Source organism: Rhipicephalus microplus, chromosome 5 (assembly GCF_043290135.1).
Source record: "Rhipicephalus microplus isolate Deutch F79 chromosome 5, USDA_Rmic, whole genome shotgun sequence".
Taxonomy (NCBI): Eukaryota; Metazoa; Arthropoda; class Arachnida; order Ixodida; family Ixodidae; genus Rhipicephalus; species Rhipicephalus microplus.
Window position 1 is genome coordinate 16,061,851 of NC_134704.1, and position 18,479 is coordinate 16,080,329.

Below are 18,479 nucleotides of genomic sequence, written 5' to 3' on the forward strand. Positions count from 1 at the left end.
AAAAGCACACTATTGGCAATGGCTGTGAGATTCAAAAGGAAAGAGGTTCCATTCCTGATGTGTAGGATTAATGAACAGCTCAGTGAAACAGGGTTAAATTCCCATCTTAATACAATGATCCACAACGAGATGCAACGAGGTCGAAATATGAAGATTATAAACTGCACTCATCAGGGGGCGAGAGCACATGGCATGTGAAATGCAGACGAGTATCAATTTGCACTTAGTTTTTGATAACTGCTGAAAACAGTGTCAACAAAAAGTGATTTTATTAGCAAACCCTTAACTATACATGAACATGTATAGAAAAAAAAGCTGTGATTCATCCAATCGTTCACAATGCTAAGAAACAAAAAGAAGTTCCTTCCCTGGCCCTGCATCTGGAAGCCCTATGGCATGGTAGATCTACTAAATGGCACAAATACCCAACCAAGACAATTGGCTTACCATCGTCAGCTACGTAAGTATGTTCAGAGCCAAGGCGGTAATGTACACTTGAGTACACCAGGTGAGTGCAGAGGTTTTCAGGCAACATCTCGATAAGTGTGGACTTTTCCACCACACATATTAGGACTCCTGCGAAACAAGTATGTACAGTTAAGAAATTCAGTTAATGACATTTACGTGTCAAGCACTAATTATATTGAAGAGGCCTCCTCACTAAACACATTGTCACACGTGTTGCACCTCAACAGCTTTTATGGGCTTCACGATATTCTTTATATTGTATAGTTCTACTAAGAATACATAAGTGCAGTGCACTATCATGCATACAATAGAAACTTTCGTAGTAGATGAAAAATGTGTTTTAAGAATACGGTACGGTCAGTTTATTTAATGCACACTGCAGACCTTCACAGGTCCAAGCAGGTGGGCACGGTAGAAGTAGCAAGTACATGTTAGGCACTCAAGTCACGTAGAAAAGGAAAAAGGAAAGAATTCAACATACAAGTACAGGTTTACACACCCAACACACAGTTTACACACAGTAAATCAACCGAAGTGAATCTTTAAACAGGGTCTTTTAGAAGGTTCCATTCTTCCACTGTTCGTGGAAAAAAAGAAAATTTAAATGCATCTGTCCGTGCAAAATAAGGTGTTAGGGTTCCGGGGTGATGGTGTCTCGTATGCCTTGTCGATATGGGTGTCAGGTACTGTGTAGGGTCAAGTGCTGTTTGTCTTTGAAGAAGTTGGGAAAGAAAATTAAGCCTAAATGTCTTCCGTCGTGACTCAAGGAGTTCAATGCCATTAGCTCTAATTAACTCAGAAGGTGAATCAGTGTGATGAAACTTAGAGTATATATACCTTACAGCTTTTCTTTGGATTCTTTTTAGTTTATTGACGTTTTTCTGTGTGAACGGGTCCCATATTATGCATGCATATTCTAACTTTGGCCGGATTATTGATTGGTAGGCCAGGAGTTTAACATCAGGAGGAGCGTTTTTTAATTTGTGTCATAAAAAAGACAGTTTACGGAAGGCGGAAGCGGAGATATTGTCAATATGTTGATTCCAAGATAAATTACTTGTGAGTGTTACTCCTAAATATTTGAACTCAGAAACTTGCTGTAGAGGTGACTCATTTAATGTATAAGTATACTGAAGTGGATTTTTCTTCCGGGTTATACGCATGCATACAGTTTTATCTAAGTTCAAAGCCATTACCCAGCGATTGCACCTTTGAAAAACATTAAACAAACTGTGATTAAGGTCATGTTGATTTTCCGGGCAAGTAATTTCATTATACAAGACACAATCATCTGCGAACAGACGAATTTGCACAGATGAACATACCACACTTACAATGTCATTTATATACAGCAGGAACAGTAATGGTCCCAAGACACTCCCCTGTGGTACTCCAGAGGCGACAGAAAGACAACCCGATCGCTGATCCCAAATTTCTACGTACCGAGTTCGGTTTTTTAAATAATCAATAACCCAGAAAACTAAGATGCGAGGAAGATCAATATTGTTCAATTTTAGTATTAGCCTGTCATGAGGAACCCTGTCAAACGCTTTACTAAAATCCAAGAATATCGCATCAGTTTGACCGTTCTTATCTAGAGTAGATGCAAAGGAATGAGATATGGTGAGCAGTTGAGTCACAGTTGAAAACCCTTTTCTGAAACCATGTTGAGAATCAGTTAAGACAGCATTTTTTTCAAGATATTTGGTGATATGATGCACGATTATATGCTCAATTAATTTACAGCATGCTGATGTTAAGGATATTGGACGATAATTTTCAAAAAGGAAGCGGTTACCTTTTTTAAATACCGGTGCAACTCGGGCTGCCTTCTAGTTTCTAGGGAGCTTTGAAGATATCAAAGATACACGGAATATAATCACAAGATATTTCGCTATCACTTCTGCATATTGGCAAAGAAAGGTGTTTGGAATATTATCAGGACCGCTTGATTTCTTAGTTTTCAGTTTTAAGAGCATGAAAAATACACCCGGGTACGAAACAAAGTCAGTCTCTGTCGTGTGAAACGATGGAACATCAGATGGATATACACTTGGGCTAGTAAACACGCTATGGAAGTATATATTGAAATGCTCAGCTATAGTCTCTTTGTCTGTAACAATAAATTCATTTACTAACATTTCGGATACAGGCTTTTTTTTATCCGTCAAGTGGTACCAAAATTTTTCTGGGTCATTTTTATGAAGTTTGGGAGAGTTGTTTGGAAATAATAATCCTTAGAAGACCGCACAGCTTGTGCGAGGCTAGCCTGCAATTGTCCGATTTTAGTCAAATCCGCACGCTTCTTTTTTAGACGTTTAATTTTACGTTTCAAGTGAATAATACTACGTGTTATTCAGGGGGTCTGTTTGTGAGTTTTCTTTTTCAGGTTTCGGACAAATTTAGCTGAACAGTGTTCACACATTTTTTTTAACTGGGCCCAGAGAGCGCATACGTCATCATTGTCAAAGTCAACAAGACCGGTCTCCAGATAATCAACTATGGATGTGTCATCTGCACGGGAGTAGTCTTTGAAAGACCGCACTTGACAGCGTTTCTTATCACCACGTTTCAACAGTGGGATGGAAAGGCCCACAAGATAGTGATCAGATAATGCGGATTACTTACGGTATCTCGGATAATCGGATAATCCGGATTAATACGGTATATTCGCTGAACGCACGATTGAAAAATATCAGATCTAAAACTGAACTGCAAGACCCCTGGACACGCGTTGGGTCATGAACCAGCTGGGCCAAATCATGAGTGAACATAATACTGAACATAATATTAGCATGCTCAACATTCTGGTGACCAGTGTGCATTAATTCCCAATTAATAGTTGGTAGATTGAAGTCACCTACAAGAATAATTTTATGTTTGTGATATTGAGACATATGTTGCTCAAGTTTGCTTAAGTATTCAGGGGGCGTGTCTGGAGGACGGTAAAGCGCGTATAAAATAAAATGCTGACCCCAACAAGATAGTTTAATGCACAAGCACTCCAAGTCGGCAACATCGTCCAGCAATATGGCTTCAATCTGTTGTTTGATTAGAACCGCCACACTGCCACCCCTAGAGGCGCGGTCTTTGCGAAAGACTTTGTAGTTCGGTGGGAATATTGTATCATGACTTATTTCGTTGCGTAGCCATGTTTCAGTGATTACTGTAACGTGCGGATCATGCTGGAGTAAAGTGATTTCAAGGAGGTCAGTTTTATTTACAATACTTTGCGCATTTACATTAACAAGGCGTAGGTTTTTGTTTCTACTGCTGAATAGGGGCTGATTCCCTATTCGATGGATCTGCTGTTAACCTGCCGTTAGTTTGTCGATGGTTCTGCTGTTAACTATGAATGCTAGAAAAAGTTCGACATTTATGATGTGCATACTGGGTGCCGGTGTCACGTATCATAGGAGGCATGGTACAAGAAACAAATTAAATTTCTTGTGGCAATGTGCTGTTTGCATTTTACACTTCCAGCACACAACCAGGCTGAGCTTGAAATGCACCAGTCTTATAGAAGATCCCTGCTCCTTTATACAGGGACAAACTGGTGTTTCTATTTTTTCAGAGATTGCTCATGCTGAAAGCTATGATGAAACTTGGCCTTCATTTATTCTAAATTCGTTTGTCATTTTCCATTATTATTTCAAGGCTGACTTTTAACATCTGCATTTCATATATTTCATTTTTTTCTGGCTTTTTTATCACCGACGTAACACTATAGGCAAGAAAATGTTTACTCACAATAGAAACCTTAAGCATTTATTCCAGCAATAATATTAGCATAGAAGGCAAGGTACATGAAGATTAGTAACGTGAAATGCACGACATCACATCTGGCGATGCAACAGCTTGACAGATACATGATCTGGTGCCATTAATTGCAGAAGTGCATGAAGTAGCTTAAAACAAAACTCAATATCTAGAGGCTTTCACAAAAACCTTCACAATCCTTTTGCACGGTGTATGGGAAGAGCAGCATTGGGAAAGTTAATGATATCTCTGAAAAATACAGCTTATTTTTATTAACCATAGAACTACACAAGAACATGAAGGACATATTAAGTTGAAAATGATACTTATACATCATGTAATATTGCAACAATAATTATTGGCTCTCATTAAATAACTAAGATAAATATGGTCATCATTAAAAAATAGATGAACATGCGAGCATGAAGGGCTTGTATGGAGTCATGCTTTACATTTTACCAATCTTGGAGACAACATGACTCCAAGATTAGTAACGTGAAATGCACGACATCACATCTGGTGATGCAACAGCTTGACAACAGTTTAAAAAAAGAAAAAATGCATGGCACTGTTTAAATCAGTTTGTATAGTGTTTGCGTTAAAGGTTCATGCAGTTTGATCTATCCCCATAAGATTTTTGCATCAAGCCAATTGCTTATTAAAGATTTTTTTGGGTGGTATACGTTGGTGCATGGAAAGAACACATCTATAAAAAAAACTGTTTAAGCACGAAAGATAGAGGGATAGTCTAATGGGCCACTTATTCTTACTGGAAAATCAGCAAAGTTTAACAAACCCTTCTCCAAGCTTACCATTTCTTTGCAAAGGAGGAGGCACGGTCTCTGCAAGACACAAAGTGAAGCAAAAAGGGGTGGAAAATAAAAACGTGAGTACAAAAAGGCTTTGCAAGAGGGGTATAGAAGTCTTGCTATGACAACACGGATCTTACCTCCACCTCCATACTTGGCAATGGCAAGCATCCTGGAGGCCGCAACTGGTCGAACAGCGCACTTGCGATTCCAATCTTCCATTTCAATAGATGTGGCCATCACACATATGCTAGGGTTGATTTGCATGAGCTTGGAGAGCTGGAACAGAAAGATCACATGCTTAGCCAAATGTGAACTTTAGATAATACAACAATCCAACGACAATATTAGAAGGAAGGCAAAATGAAAAACAGGAGTGCCTTCTCCAACAATGAGCAGCCATAAGTAAAGCAACACCCTTTCCCTATTTTGCAACAAAAATGCACTTACATTCTTGTAAACATCTGTATAGCATTACGACACCCATGTGGCCAAGCTATAGCTGTGTTTGACCACAGGAAAGAAAAAACCTAGATTTTGACAAATTGGGCTTAACCAAGGTCACTTTACGACAATTATGCCTTCCGAATCACAGCCTGCAGTTTCTTTGCAATGTAGCTGTGCCATCATCCCCAGTAGGTGAGAGCTGCCTAGCTGCACAGGTTGGCATGATTTCCTAACTAAATGACCGCATTGATCAGCTATCATACAAAGGGCTGCAGACAAACTGATACAGTTGAATCTAGATAATTCGAACTCAAAGGGGCCCAAAAATTTGTTTGAATTAAAAGAAGTTCGAATTATTGAAAGCAAAATGAATGGAGGGCTCACCTTGCAGTGGCGCATGTGCGTTGAGCTAACATACGAGGGGGAAGTTTCAGAAGACTTACATTTATTCACGATTCACAAGACATTCGTCAATAATTGAAGTAATCGGTGATGCGCGTCTGCACATGTTTGCCTTACAGCGAGTCAATTTCGCACGGAGCTTGCAATGCATTTCTACTTCGGCTTCAGCATTCTCCTGGCAAAAAAAGTTGCGCGCGGCAATGTCCAGCGTCAACACTCTCTAAACACGACGACAACAACGACTGCGTCTCTGCTACGCAGCACCACAGTGTGGCCAGCACGTGACGAGAAAGGAGGAGTGCCTCCACGCGGAGAGAAGCAGATCAGCATTGAGAGAAAACTAACACTTCACATCAGCTTTTTTTTTTTTTTGCTTTTTTCGTGCACATCGTTGAAAGGGGAAGGGTCTACGTGGCAGGGGCGGGAAAGGGGGAGGCACGTCACCGGCACGTGAGGGAGAGCCAACACTCCGTGACAGCTTTTTTTTTTCCTCTCTCTCTCTCTTCGCGCAGCGTGTTGAAAGGTGAAGGGTCTTTACATGGCAGGGACGGAGAAGGGAGAAGTGTGGCACAGGCGCGTCGCAGACCGACATTTGAGGGAGAGCAAACATTCCACCGCAGCCTTTTCTTTCCTTTTCTTTTCTTTCGCACGCAGCATTGAGGTGTAGGAGACACCAGCGCGGGATTGGGCATGGTGCTGAGAGCATTTTCTGAACGCGTCATGCTCGAATTAACTGTCGCAAGTGCTCAGGCGTTTGAATTACAGGGCATTTTCGCCTATTGAAATACACATAGCTTTGACGGGACCTAGCGTGAGCTCGAATTAACCAGAAATTCGAATTAAGCGTGTTCGAATTCACGAGATTCGACTCTACTATGTGTATCACTGCTGAGTAAGCATAAATGTGACGTAAAAAAATGTACAAGAGATTTGCAATATGTGTTGTCAGTGTATAAATTACACAGCACATATGGTAAAAGATGCTGCTGCAAGTAAACAGGAATGAAAAAGACAACACTAAAAATTCAGCTGACGCTTTGGTTTTTCTTCCTTATTCTTTTGAGGCTGTAAGAGCTTTAAACAGCAAACCTCTTTACAATGAATATGCGCATTGTGTTTCTTCTAATAATATTTGACTGCTTTTAAACACATTCTCAAGTATATAGTACACCTTTCGCAATTTGGGAGCTGCAACATATTTTTTCAACTCATGTTGTATAATACACAGCGCATTTAACCATCCCACCAAACTTGCTTAGTGCATTAATATTGTTAAACATGAGTATAGAGAAGCCAATTTCATGAAGTCTGCTGAAAGCAATACAGCAAATTAGAAATTACTGTGTAATGCTGAACTACATTTTACACTATTAGCTGTGGAAAGCATTTGCACCAGAACATTAACAAAATGTTCGGCTGGATCCCTGGTTGCTATATGGTATGGCATGGAAGAACTCTATTTAGGTCCGTCGGGCATGAACTAACACGTAGTGGGCCGCTCCCACTTTTTTCACCCTAGTACTGATTCAATCTAAATTGTGGCATATAGAATAACTGTCAGATAAGGCAATGCTGTTCTTAGTGCTTATGCTAATTGGCACTATCAACATGATGAAACATACTAATGTGCACAGCTCTGCCATGGATGCAACTTAGTGAAGGCCTCTGACTAGTACATTAGGTACATTGACCTTAGTATTATGTTAAGTGCTCTCCAGTAGTGACCAGCACTTTACAAATATGTAAATATTCACCTACGCACCTTTCTTTCAATGCTGGCTTCGTCTTCAAAAACAAGCATATTCTCGCCAGTCTTCAAGTATGCTGATGTCATAGTAGATCCTCTCACTCCTGGTTTATCAGGGCAGGTCTGCATTACAAAAAACAAAACAGAAAAATACAGATGAGCCACGTAAATATTCTTAATCTGGAACATTTAAAACTGTCAAACAGGAAATTTCATCTAGTTGACAGTTGTCTCTCATTACTGGAGACCGGATCATAGGCAAATGCTTATTTTTTGTGTTCCCTTTTGTGCCATTTTGACATATGAGCACAAATTACAGGGTAAGAACAACTCTTATAGTGTTTTTATAGTGCCTATAAATGCTTATTTTGGATGTTAGTGTCTCAATTTTTATTTTCAAAACTGGTGCCTATATAAACGCTATTTAACCTCAAATTTATTTAACCTCAATTTTATTGTTTCTATCTTGAATTATTCTTCTCTCTACATATCTTAAAACAGGTTATTCTCGGAATGTGGAAAACATTATTGTAGTGAAAACCGAGAATTACAAAAAATATTACTTACTTCTGAATAATTTTCCCAGTATTCCTTGACACAGTCATCATTAAAATCAGATTTTCCATCCGCTAGTCGATATCGGCGAACAGCCAAATTAAGTGTAATGCATGGAACAGACTCCCCTTTTTCTCCCCTTTTCTATAACAGATAGAGAAAGAAAGAATAGCATCACCATTTTGTTTCAGAGTACCAGCATCTGTGTGTCAAATTCACTAAATGAACAATGTATTCACGATCTAAAAAAAATTTACTTTGCTTGTAAACAAGTAAAACAATGATTTTGTGCAATAGTTAAAAAGTACACTTACGAAGAATCTCTTGTCTAGAGCATCCAGATCTTGATAGACTATTGGCATTATTTTGCAGTGAGGAGACGGTACGAAAGGATTGGTGTATAGTATTAGCCGGTCACATGAACTGGAAAAAAAGTTTTACAAGTTATTTAAGTATCCAGTGAAAAATGGAAAAGAAAAATTGACATACCTCTTTAACTTTACCAACGGATCAAAGCTTGTGTTATATCCCACAGTCTGGACGGCAAGATAAAGTTTCAAACGCATCTTTGTATGAAGGTAGCTTCGAATGTCCTGCAATGCAATACGTCTGTCTAAGTTTGACCGGCAACTGCACTTATCTGGTTCCCATTTTATCATTTCCTTTTCTTCCGCTTTGTATCACTCATCAATAAAAAAGTAGACACACCACTTAAATGAACACACAGTGCTACAAAAATTATAAAAATTTCATCAATTTCAATAAAACTTGCTAGATTTATGTACATATTCATGCTGATTTCAAATATGCAATTATTTTTTAGTACACTATGTATTTTTTACAGTATGAAATATCTTATGTGCCTTATTAGAAGCATTATTTTTGTAAACTTAGAAAATAAGTAAGCAAATCATCATGGCTCAACACCTGTAATGAGAACTGTATGTCGTAAAACAAGAATAAATGCTGTAGACTCATTTGATCTGAAGCTATGACATGTTAAACCTTTACAAACGAAATTACAGCTTGACATCCACTCTCACTTGAGGGATGTTAAACACAGTAAAGATCGCTCAAGTGGGTTTAAACCATCTACTACTGTTACATTACATACAGTTCTCATTTGAATCGATTGTGATACACTGATTTACTTAGTAACCTCTCGGTTTAGCAAAAATGACGCTTACAAAAAGGCATATAGAATGTCTTATACTTTAATAACTACATACTAATGTGCTGGAAAACGAAACTCCATATTTTAAATGCTGGAAGCCTGTTGAAAAGTACCAGGGGGTCTTAATTTCCGGAGCCGTCCACTATGGCATGCCTCACAATCATATCGTAGTTTTGGCCTATAAGGCCGCACAAACTAAAGCTATTATTATCAATTGCATACTTGAAATTTGCACACAAAGAAGTACAAAATCAGCAAGTCAAATAAAAATAGATGAAGAACTTTATGAAGAACTTTTTATTAAGAAGTTTTAAAAAGAAGTGTACATCCTTGATAAAGCCCCACAAACTACGGAATACAAAGGTGATTGAAATGACAACTTACTGATGACACTTTATAGAGGCTATTCAAGTCAACCACTGACGTGGAAAGCAGCATCACTCCATGAAGGGTCTCGAGGGGATGGTCCCTCGAGATGCTGTACATCAGGCGAGACACACCATCATGTAAAAAGGTCTCGCGCAGCTTTATCAGCAAGTGTGAGTACATGGGCACTGTTGCAATAATGAGATGCTGGACATCCTGCTTCCCGAGAGTCAGGAACTGGTACAGGCCAGCGTCTAAGTAAAGAAATGACAGGATGAATTAAGGTCTACAGTTATACAAATGTGAAGAAATGGTAAGTCAACAGTTTCAGCCCAAAAACACAACACACACAAGTGCCACAACTATAAAGTCTGCCCACAGCACGACAAAAGTGCACAAAACAAAAAAAACTAAACTTTGATGTCATCTAAAACATAAATATCTTTATTAAGGACAATAAACATTGTTGTAACCACATAAAAAATACACTTAACAGTCTAAACACATAAATGATAACGTAATTACATGTCCTTATGAAGGGACACTAAAGGCAAAAGACAATTTATGTCAGAAATAAGCTCAATGTATGACAATGGCTAAAACGACAATATTATCAACAGCAGTGCCTCATTTACTAAGAAATTAAACTAAATATATCACACAATGTGTGCCACGAGTGGGACATTTGCGAAATGATCATAACGACGTCAGAGTGTCTGCCTACAACCAATCTCTAGTGATCAAACTAGCTGCAATAAAAAAGAACTTTTCAAGCATCAAGAGAGACATAATAAAATGCTGATTGTCTGTTTCTGCTTGATTTATGAAAAAAGAACCACCTAGTGTTACTACAGCGAATGGCATGAGTGGTTCAAAATTTCAGCTTTTGGCTGGTTACGCTAACTAGGCAGTGCTATCTAGCAGGACTTTGTTGAACCTAGCATGCAGAATCATGGCCTCCGAAATTGCAGAAAATTGTTCAACGGTCATCATTGCTACTGTGCCTCCCGCTACTTTTGCTCTGCTGCCACTAGTGTCAGCAGCCACGCACTAAAGGCGGGCAACATTAGGCACAGTAACAATTACATCTGAAAGACCACTTTCAGGCGCGGGTGATTTGAAGTGCACTAAGTGATACAGACCATTAAAACATAATTTTATTTCAAAATAAGCACTTTCTTGACACAAAACTAGCACTACGAAGTTTCTGAAGCACTATTTCAGTAATTAAAGTTCATTTAATATTTGCCTTTAGTGTTCGTTTAAAGTAAAGTGTGTAAGTATATCAATAAAATTCAATGTTACCTTATCTTTCCTCATTAGCACTTCCTCAACAGAGAACAATATGTGTAGTTAATCTTAAAAATGGCTAAAAATGATGCACTTATATTTGATGGTTACCATCATTTATGTAGAAGCGATCATTGCTGGCATGATGCATGAGGCCCATGTAAGCCATGTAGGGGCACAGCTGAGCTGCAAGGAGTAAGTTGGGGAGTCGACGAGAGAACAGACAGATGACGGGTGCTGAAAAGAAGAACAGGAGGATTGATGTTTAGTTACCGCTGCTATTTAGCATTTTTTGCTGGTTAATTTGAGCAAAAACTACATCTATGTGAAACATTCTTGCACATGTTATAAGTTGAAGTCTCATCATAACAATGTTGCATTAAGCATTTAGCAAACATTATTTTTCTGCCTGCTGGGGCCATGACACATGTACTTCGTGACACCAGTCATATTATTGTCTCCTTTACTTTCTTCAGAATTAAATCATAATTACAAGAAATAACACCCCCTGTATTTTCTCTGGCTTTATTGCATGTTACTTCTAATTGATAATGTGCATGACAAATGAGCCCTTAATATTCCCATTCTTTCGTTACTGTGATAAGGTTTATGCATGTCCATAAGGGTGTGCCCTTGCAAACATGCATAGGATTGAGGCTAGTGTAATTTTCAACCAATCTGCTTTACTAGTAGACATTTCATGCTTAAATCTTCTCTCAATTACAGGAGAGTCAGCCATATTCCCTTATGAGTCTTTCACGAAGCTAGACAGAACCTTTTCCCTCAATATTGTAAGCCAGACTAGGCTTTCATAGATATCTATGGAAGCTTAGGCAATCTAAGTGGTATTGGGTAAGAAGACGCAATTCTTTAATGTTACTGCATAGAACATTCGTTTTAGTGCCACTAGCAGTGACAATACCAGCGGAATGTATAAGATTTATGCAATATAGGTTACTAAGCAAGAAAAGATTTTTCATGTCAGTGTGGACAAGCATCATTATTGCCTGTTTTGCAATTTGTTGTACAAGCATATCTTGTCGGGGATGAAGGTGTGTCAAGACACCTCTCTACGGCATTTGTTTCACCCTCCTCCTTTGCTCAATGAAGACGAAGGAATCATTTGTACAAAACATGAAAAGAAAAACATACAGAAAGAATGGTCACATTAACTGTAGCTTTTCGTACTAACAATAGTAGCGATAGCAAGAATAATAGCTACCCATGTGCTCCACTGGCCCTGTTGTGGCTGTGCTCTTTACATGAACTGGTGTGGTGCTCCTCACGTGGACTGGTGTAGTTGTGCTCTCCACATGGGTTGGAGTGGTTGTGCTCTCCACATGGACTGGTGTCATGCTCTTCACAGGGATCGGTGCGGTTGTGCTCTCCACATGCATCGGTGTTGTTATGGCAGGAGTTGTGCTATCTGCTCAAGAGAAAATAGGAAGCTGTTTTATTCATACAGCTCCCGGAGTGAAATAATGGATGGAGAATAGTGGGCATCATTCATGCCGGCACAGAGCACAGATTTGAGTGTATTAGGCATAATGTAAATTCATAGAAAGCCATGAATGAGCCTGTCAAAATGGACATTAGAATTGCCAACCCCTTGGCGATAACAAGGGACATCCATGAACTTATTGGAAAACTAGCACAATAACATTTAAGTACTATAGCCACCAGTGTTGCATGTACCATATTTACTCGATTCTACCGCGCCCTCGATTGTAACGCGCACCCGATTTCCACAGCGAAAAAAAAAAAACGTAAGACATCGATTGCAACGCGCACCCATTTTTCTCCCTGGCCCGCACGATCACACCAGTCGAAAAAACGACCGCTTTCGTGAGCGTCTGCCATTTAAATATGAGGTACGGGCGAAGCTTGTGCTCATCTGACATGTAACAGAGCATTGCCGTCACTGTAGTTTTACCGTGGACCGATGTCGGCACGCACTGCGGCGATGGCGTAGTGGTTAGAGCATCATCCGCCTTGCATGCAAGAGGTCCGTGGTTCAAATCCCGGTACCGCACAGTTTCCAACCGAATTAAAAAAAAAAAAAAAACCGTGTTGATGGAACTGCATTAAGAGGCCTGGGGTGCGGCCTCACCGGCAAACACCGCCGAAAACGCACTCCCTCACCAGAGAAGGATTGGCCACCCTGGTGCAGTATCTGGCCACTACCTCCCACATGCTTATGTCAAATAACTCAAGGCCCTCAGTCCCCAGCAGCTGCGAAGCAACTGACCACGGCGGCGGTCAGATCTGCAACGCAGCAGAGGGTGCTAAGAATCTCTGGATCCGGACAGGCCGCCATTGGAACCTGAACTTGGCAACGTTTAATGCTAGAACCTTATCTACTGAGGGAAGTCTAGCTGTACTATTCGAGGAGCTAGAGGGTGTTAAATGCGATATAATAGGGCTCAGTGAGGTTAGGAGGACAGATGAGGCCTATACGGTGCTACAGAATGGGCACGTCCTTTGCTACAGGGGCTTGGCAGACAGAAGAGAACTGGGAGTGGGGTTCCTAATTCACAGAAACATAGCTGGCAACATAGAGGAATACTATAGCATTAATGAAAGGGTGGTAGGTATCGTAATTAAACTGAATAAAAGATACAAGATGAAGGTAGTACAGGCTTACGCGCCTACATCCAGCCATGATGACGCTTCAGTTGAATGCTTCTATGAAGACGTGGAATCGGCAATGAGTAAGGTAAAAACACAGTATACTATAGTGATGGGCGACTTTAATGCAAAGGTAGAGAAGAAGCAGGCTGGAGACCAGGCAGTAGGAAATTATGGCATCGGTACTAGAAACGCCAGAGGAGAGCTACTAGTAGAATTCGCAGAAAGCAATAATTTACGGATTTTGAATACCTTCTACCGAAAACGAGAAAACCGCAAGTGGACATGGAGGAGCCCTAATGGCGAAAATAAGAACGAAATAGACTTTATAATGAGTGCACACCCTGGAATCGTGCAAGATGTGGAAGTGATTGGCACGGTACGATGCAGTGACCATAGAATGGTACGGTCTCGAATTCGCCTAGACTTGAAGAAGGAACGGCAGAAACTGATACGCAAGAAGCCAATAAATCAGCTAGCACTGAGAGGGAAAGTACAGAAATTCAGAATGTCGCTGCAGAACAGGTACTCGGCTCTTAGTGAGGAAAACAACCTTAGCGTAAATACAATGAATGATAATCTGACGAGTATCATTACGGAGTGTGCAGTGGAAGTTGGAGGCAGGGTAGTTAGACAGGACACTGGCAAGCTCTCCCAGGAAACGAAGAACCTAATTAAGAAGCGTCAAATCATGAAAGTGTCAAGTACAACAGACAAAATAGAACTGGCAGAGCTTTCGAAGTTGATTAATAGACGTAAAGTATGCGATGTAAGAAGGTATAACATGGAGAGAATTGAACACGCTCTGAAAAACGGAGGAAGTGTCAAAGCATTGAAGAGGAAACTTGGGATAGGCAAAAGTCGGATGTATGCACTAAGGGACAAAGAAGGCAAAATAACTACCAATATGGATAGGATAGTTAAAATAGCAGAGGAGTTTTACAGAGATCTGTACAGTAGCCGAGACAACCACGACCTTAATACTATAAGAACTAGCAGTAACCCAGATTACACCCCACCAGTAATGATAGAAGAAGTCAGAAAAGCTTTGGAGAGCATGCAAAGGGGCAAGGCTGCTGGTGAGGATCAGGTAACATCAGATCTGCTGAAAGATGGAGGACAGATTGTGTTAGAAAAACTAGCCACCCTGTTTACGAGGTGTCTCCTGACGGGAAGAGTACCAGAGTCTTGGAAGAACGCTAACATCATCTTAATACATAAGAAAGGAGATGACAAGGACTTGAAGAATTACAGGCCGATCAGCTTGCTCTCTGTAGTATATAAGCTATTTACAAGGTAATTGCTAACAGAGTAAAGAAAACATTAGAATTCAATCAACCAAAGGAACAAGCAGGATTTCGAACAGGCTACTCAACAATTGACCACATTCATACTATCAATCAGGTAATAGAGAAATGCTCAGAGTATAACCAACCCCTATACATAGCCTTCACAGATTACGAGAAGGCGTTTGATTCAGTAGAAATATCAGCCGTTATGCAAACACTGCGGAATCAGGGCGTAGATGAAGTATATATAAACATTCTGGAAGAAATCTACAGGGGATCAACTGCTACCATAGTGCTTCATAAAGAAAGCAACAGAATACCAATCAAGAAGGGTGTAAGGCAGGGGGACACAATTTCCCCAATGCTATTTACCGCGTGCTTACAGGAGGTTTTCAGAAGCCTAGAATGGGAACAGTTAGGGATAAGAGTCAATGGAGAATACCTTAGTAACCTGCGCTTTGCCGATGACATTGCATTGCTGAGTAACTCGGGGGACGAATTGCAACTCATGATTATGGCGTTAGACAAGGAGAGCAGAAAGGTGGGTCTTAAAATTAATCTGCAGAAAACGAAAGTATTGTACAACAATCTCGGCAAAGAGCAGCGCTTCGAGATAGGTAATAGTGCACTTGAAGTTGTGAAAGACTATGTCTACTTAGGGCAGGTAATAACCGCAGAGCCGAACCACGAGATTGAAGTAACTAGAAGAATAAGAATGGTGTGGAGCACATTCGGCAAGCACTCTCAAATTATGACAGGTAGTTTGCCACTATCCCTCAAGAGAAAGGTATATGACAGCTGTATCTTGCCGGTACTTAGCTACGGAGCAGAAACCTGGAGACTTACAAAGAGGGTTCAGCTTAAATTGAGGACGACGCAGCGAGCAATGGAAAGAAAAATGGTAGGTGTAACCTTAAGAGACAAGAAGAGAGCAGAGTGGATTAGGGAACAAACGGGGGTTAAGGATATCATAGCTGAAATCAAGAAGAAGAAATGGACATGGGCAGGGCATGTAGCGCATAGACAGGATAACCGCTGGTCATTAAGGGTAACTGACTGGATTCCCAGAGAAGGGAAGCGGGTTAGGGGGAGACAGAAGGTTAGGTGGGCAGATGAGATTAAGAAGTTTGCGGGTATAAATTGGCAGCAGCAAGCACAGGACCGGGTTAACTGGCGGAACATGGGAGAGGCCTTTGTCCTGCAGTGGACGTAGTCAGGCTGATGATGATGATGATGACTATGCTCTACACCCTACGTCTCAATCGTGCGGCCCGTGGCTGGCACATAAGTCTTCGTCTCACATTTATTTTATGATAGACTTTATGAAGTGTGGAAACTTGGGCAAGTTAATAGGACATAACTGAATATACGAGCAGAGCAACTTAGAAATAGTTACAGCGTTACTACGGAAGTGAAAAAACAAGGATAGAAAAGAGCGCTGGCAATAGCACAACTTAAAAATAGTTACGCTGTAACTACTTCTAAGTAACACTGTTCATATACTCAGTTATGTCCTACCAACTTGCCCAAGTTTCCATGCTTCACTGTTTCTGACTGTTTCTAACATTGCTAAATGGCATTATTTTCTCGCCTTCATAGTTAATGAGTAAGCTAGGCAGATGCGACTGGTGAGGCAGCCATACAATCACTTTTTGTTGAAACATAACCACGGAACAAATACATACTTTGGATTGGTGTCCAGATGTTAGTCATGGTGTAGATCCCTGTCGATATGCTTCTCAAACCCCGATGCCAAATGCCTTTTACAAATGGCTACGTTAGCTGATATTTTGTTCAAAATTATTTTTTTCTCTCCCCCCTCACTTTCTACTAATTCATTTATTGGTGTGCCGGTCCTTTTCTGGACTAAATTTGGTTACTGCAGCCCAACAAGTGATGCAAGTTTGAGACCACTCGCTCTATACCTTTCATAATAGATGTGACAGGCTCCCTGAGTGAAAGAAAAACCCTGCTTGACACAAAGAATTGTTTAGAAAAAATGTTTATATGGCTTCCGGGTATGTGCTCCTAAACTTTGTTATCAGAAACAGCTTATTTGAGGTACACAATATTATGCACAAGCACTTCGCTGGCATGGTAACAAACAAAATAAAAGCACCTTCTGTCCTGTTGAGCTGTGAAAATATCATTTTCAGTCTTGTGATAGGCTGTCTTGCATTGCAGTCTCCCGTCCAGTCTTCATACTCCACATAGAAAGCAGTAATGCAGCCCTGCTTGAGTTTACTGATGAACAGGGACATCTAAATATAGGAAAGAACATTTATTATACATTGTTTTACAATTTTTTTTGCACCTTAAATGAATTCTTCAATACCAAATAGCTTACTACTCTTCACTCCATGCACACAGCACTAAACATGAGCTCCAAATAAAAAAGAGTGGTTTATCAATATGGCCAAAACACATGTAATTAGCGAGGTATGTACCTTGCCACATAAAAGGGAAAACACTGTGACAAACAAAGTTTACTTTTCAATACAGACTGTCCTTTACGTTTGACCCCACAGAATGAGCCCTTATAGGTCTCCAAGTTTATAACTATGCTGGTACAAAAATAGTACAATAAATAATTTACCTGTTCATGCACGACTCTTTCATCTTGAAATGAGTATATTATAGAGCCATTTTTCTGTATTGCTTTTGTAAAGTTGTCATCATATTCTGTTCGTCTTTTCGGATTCGGACAAGTCTGGAAAGGAGTAAGCAAGCTGAAATGAAGACACTTCAGGAAAAATCCACAGCTCTTAAAATTTCAAAATAATTAAAAAGAAAGAAAGGTGCTGTTGAATGCTTGTGCACCCCAATTAGTACAAATAAGCAGCAGGCTTGCATGAATGTTTGAGCATTTCAAATATTTGAATGCTTCAAACATTTGAATGAATACTACAGCGTTTGAATTCACTTCAATTTAAATTTAAATTAATAAAAAATTTTTAAAGTATTCAAAATGAATGAAAAGGCATACTATTAACCCGCATATTAACTCCAAATTGCTGTTTTTCATCCCCGTTCACTCTGCCTGTTACGATGACAACTATGCCGCTCAACACAAGAATGAGCGCCTAAGATCTGCGCTTGAGGTACTTACATCGACATAGTTGACCCAGCGTTCCCTGTCACAAGAAGAACTGTTGCTGTATTCAGTGCTGTTGAGGTGGTACTCAGTCACAACCATAGGCAGAGACAGGCCTACTGCAGTCTTAAAGCCAGATTCCTGCACCAGCACTGCCTGCAATGCAGTTCAAGTTCCAATGCAGGCATTTTGGAGTTCACATGTAAAAAAAATTTCGGCATTTACAGGTCAGCTAAAATTTTTGCCAGTATAATTAGACACCAGGTGAGGATTTACACATGCACAAAGTGTAAACTAATTTCTGGCTTTTGAACATACAAACAAATAGCTTTTCACTATCACGTACCATTGTGACCAAAAATTAAGGTAGCAACAAGAATAACATTGCAAGTTTTGTAAGGGGGGAAAACAAGCAAAGATCATTAGTATTTTCACTAAAAGGGAGTCCTCG

At 40.0% G+C, this 18,479-nt stretch overlaps 1 protein-coding gene across 1 annotated transcript in view; it reads right to left on the bottom strand.

Moving 5' to 3' along the window:
* LOC119173996 (uncharacterized) overlaps positions 1-18,479 on the bottom strand; it is a 59,901-nt gene that overhangs the window by 22,135 nt on the left and 19,287 nt on the right. The window contains exons 23-35 of the mRNA XM_075894263.1: positions 18,044-18,184; positions 17,531-17,644; positions 17,054-17,195; positions 12,240-12,443; positions 11,129-11,254; positions 9,746-9,981; positions 8,677-8,780; positions 8,502-8,610; positions 8,200-8,331; positions 7,648-7,755; positions 5,177-5,315; positions 5,040-5,069; positions 448-576 (exon numbers count right to left, since the gene is read on the bottom strand). Coding sequence (XP_075750378.1) covers positions 448-576; positions 5,040-5,069; positions 5,177-5,315; positions 7,648-7,755; positions 8,200-8,331; positions 8,502-8,610; positions 8,677-8,780; positions 9,746-9,981; positions 11,129-11,254; positions 12,240-12,443; positions 17,054-17,195; positions 17,531-17,644; positions 18,044-18,184 — 1,714 coding nt within the window. The remainder of the gene's footprint in view (positions 1-447; positions 577-5,039; positions 5,070-5,176; positions 5,316-7,647; positions 7,756-8,199; positions 8,332-8,501; positions 8,611-8,676; positions 8,781-9,745; positions 9,982-11,128; positions 11,255-12,239; positions 12,444-17,053; positions 17,196-17,530; positions 17,645-18,043; positions 18,185-18,479) is intronic.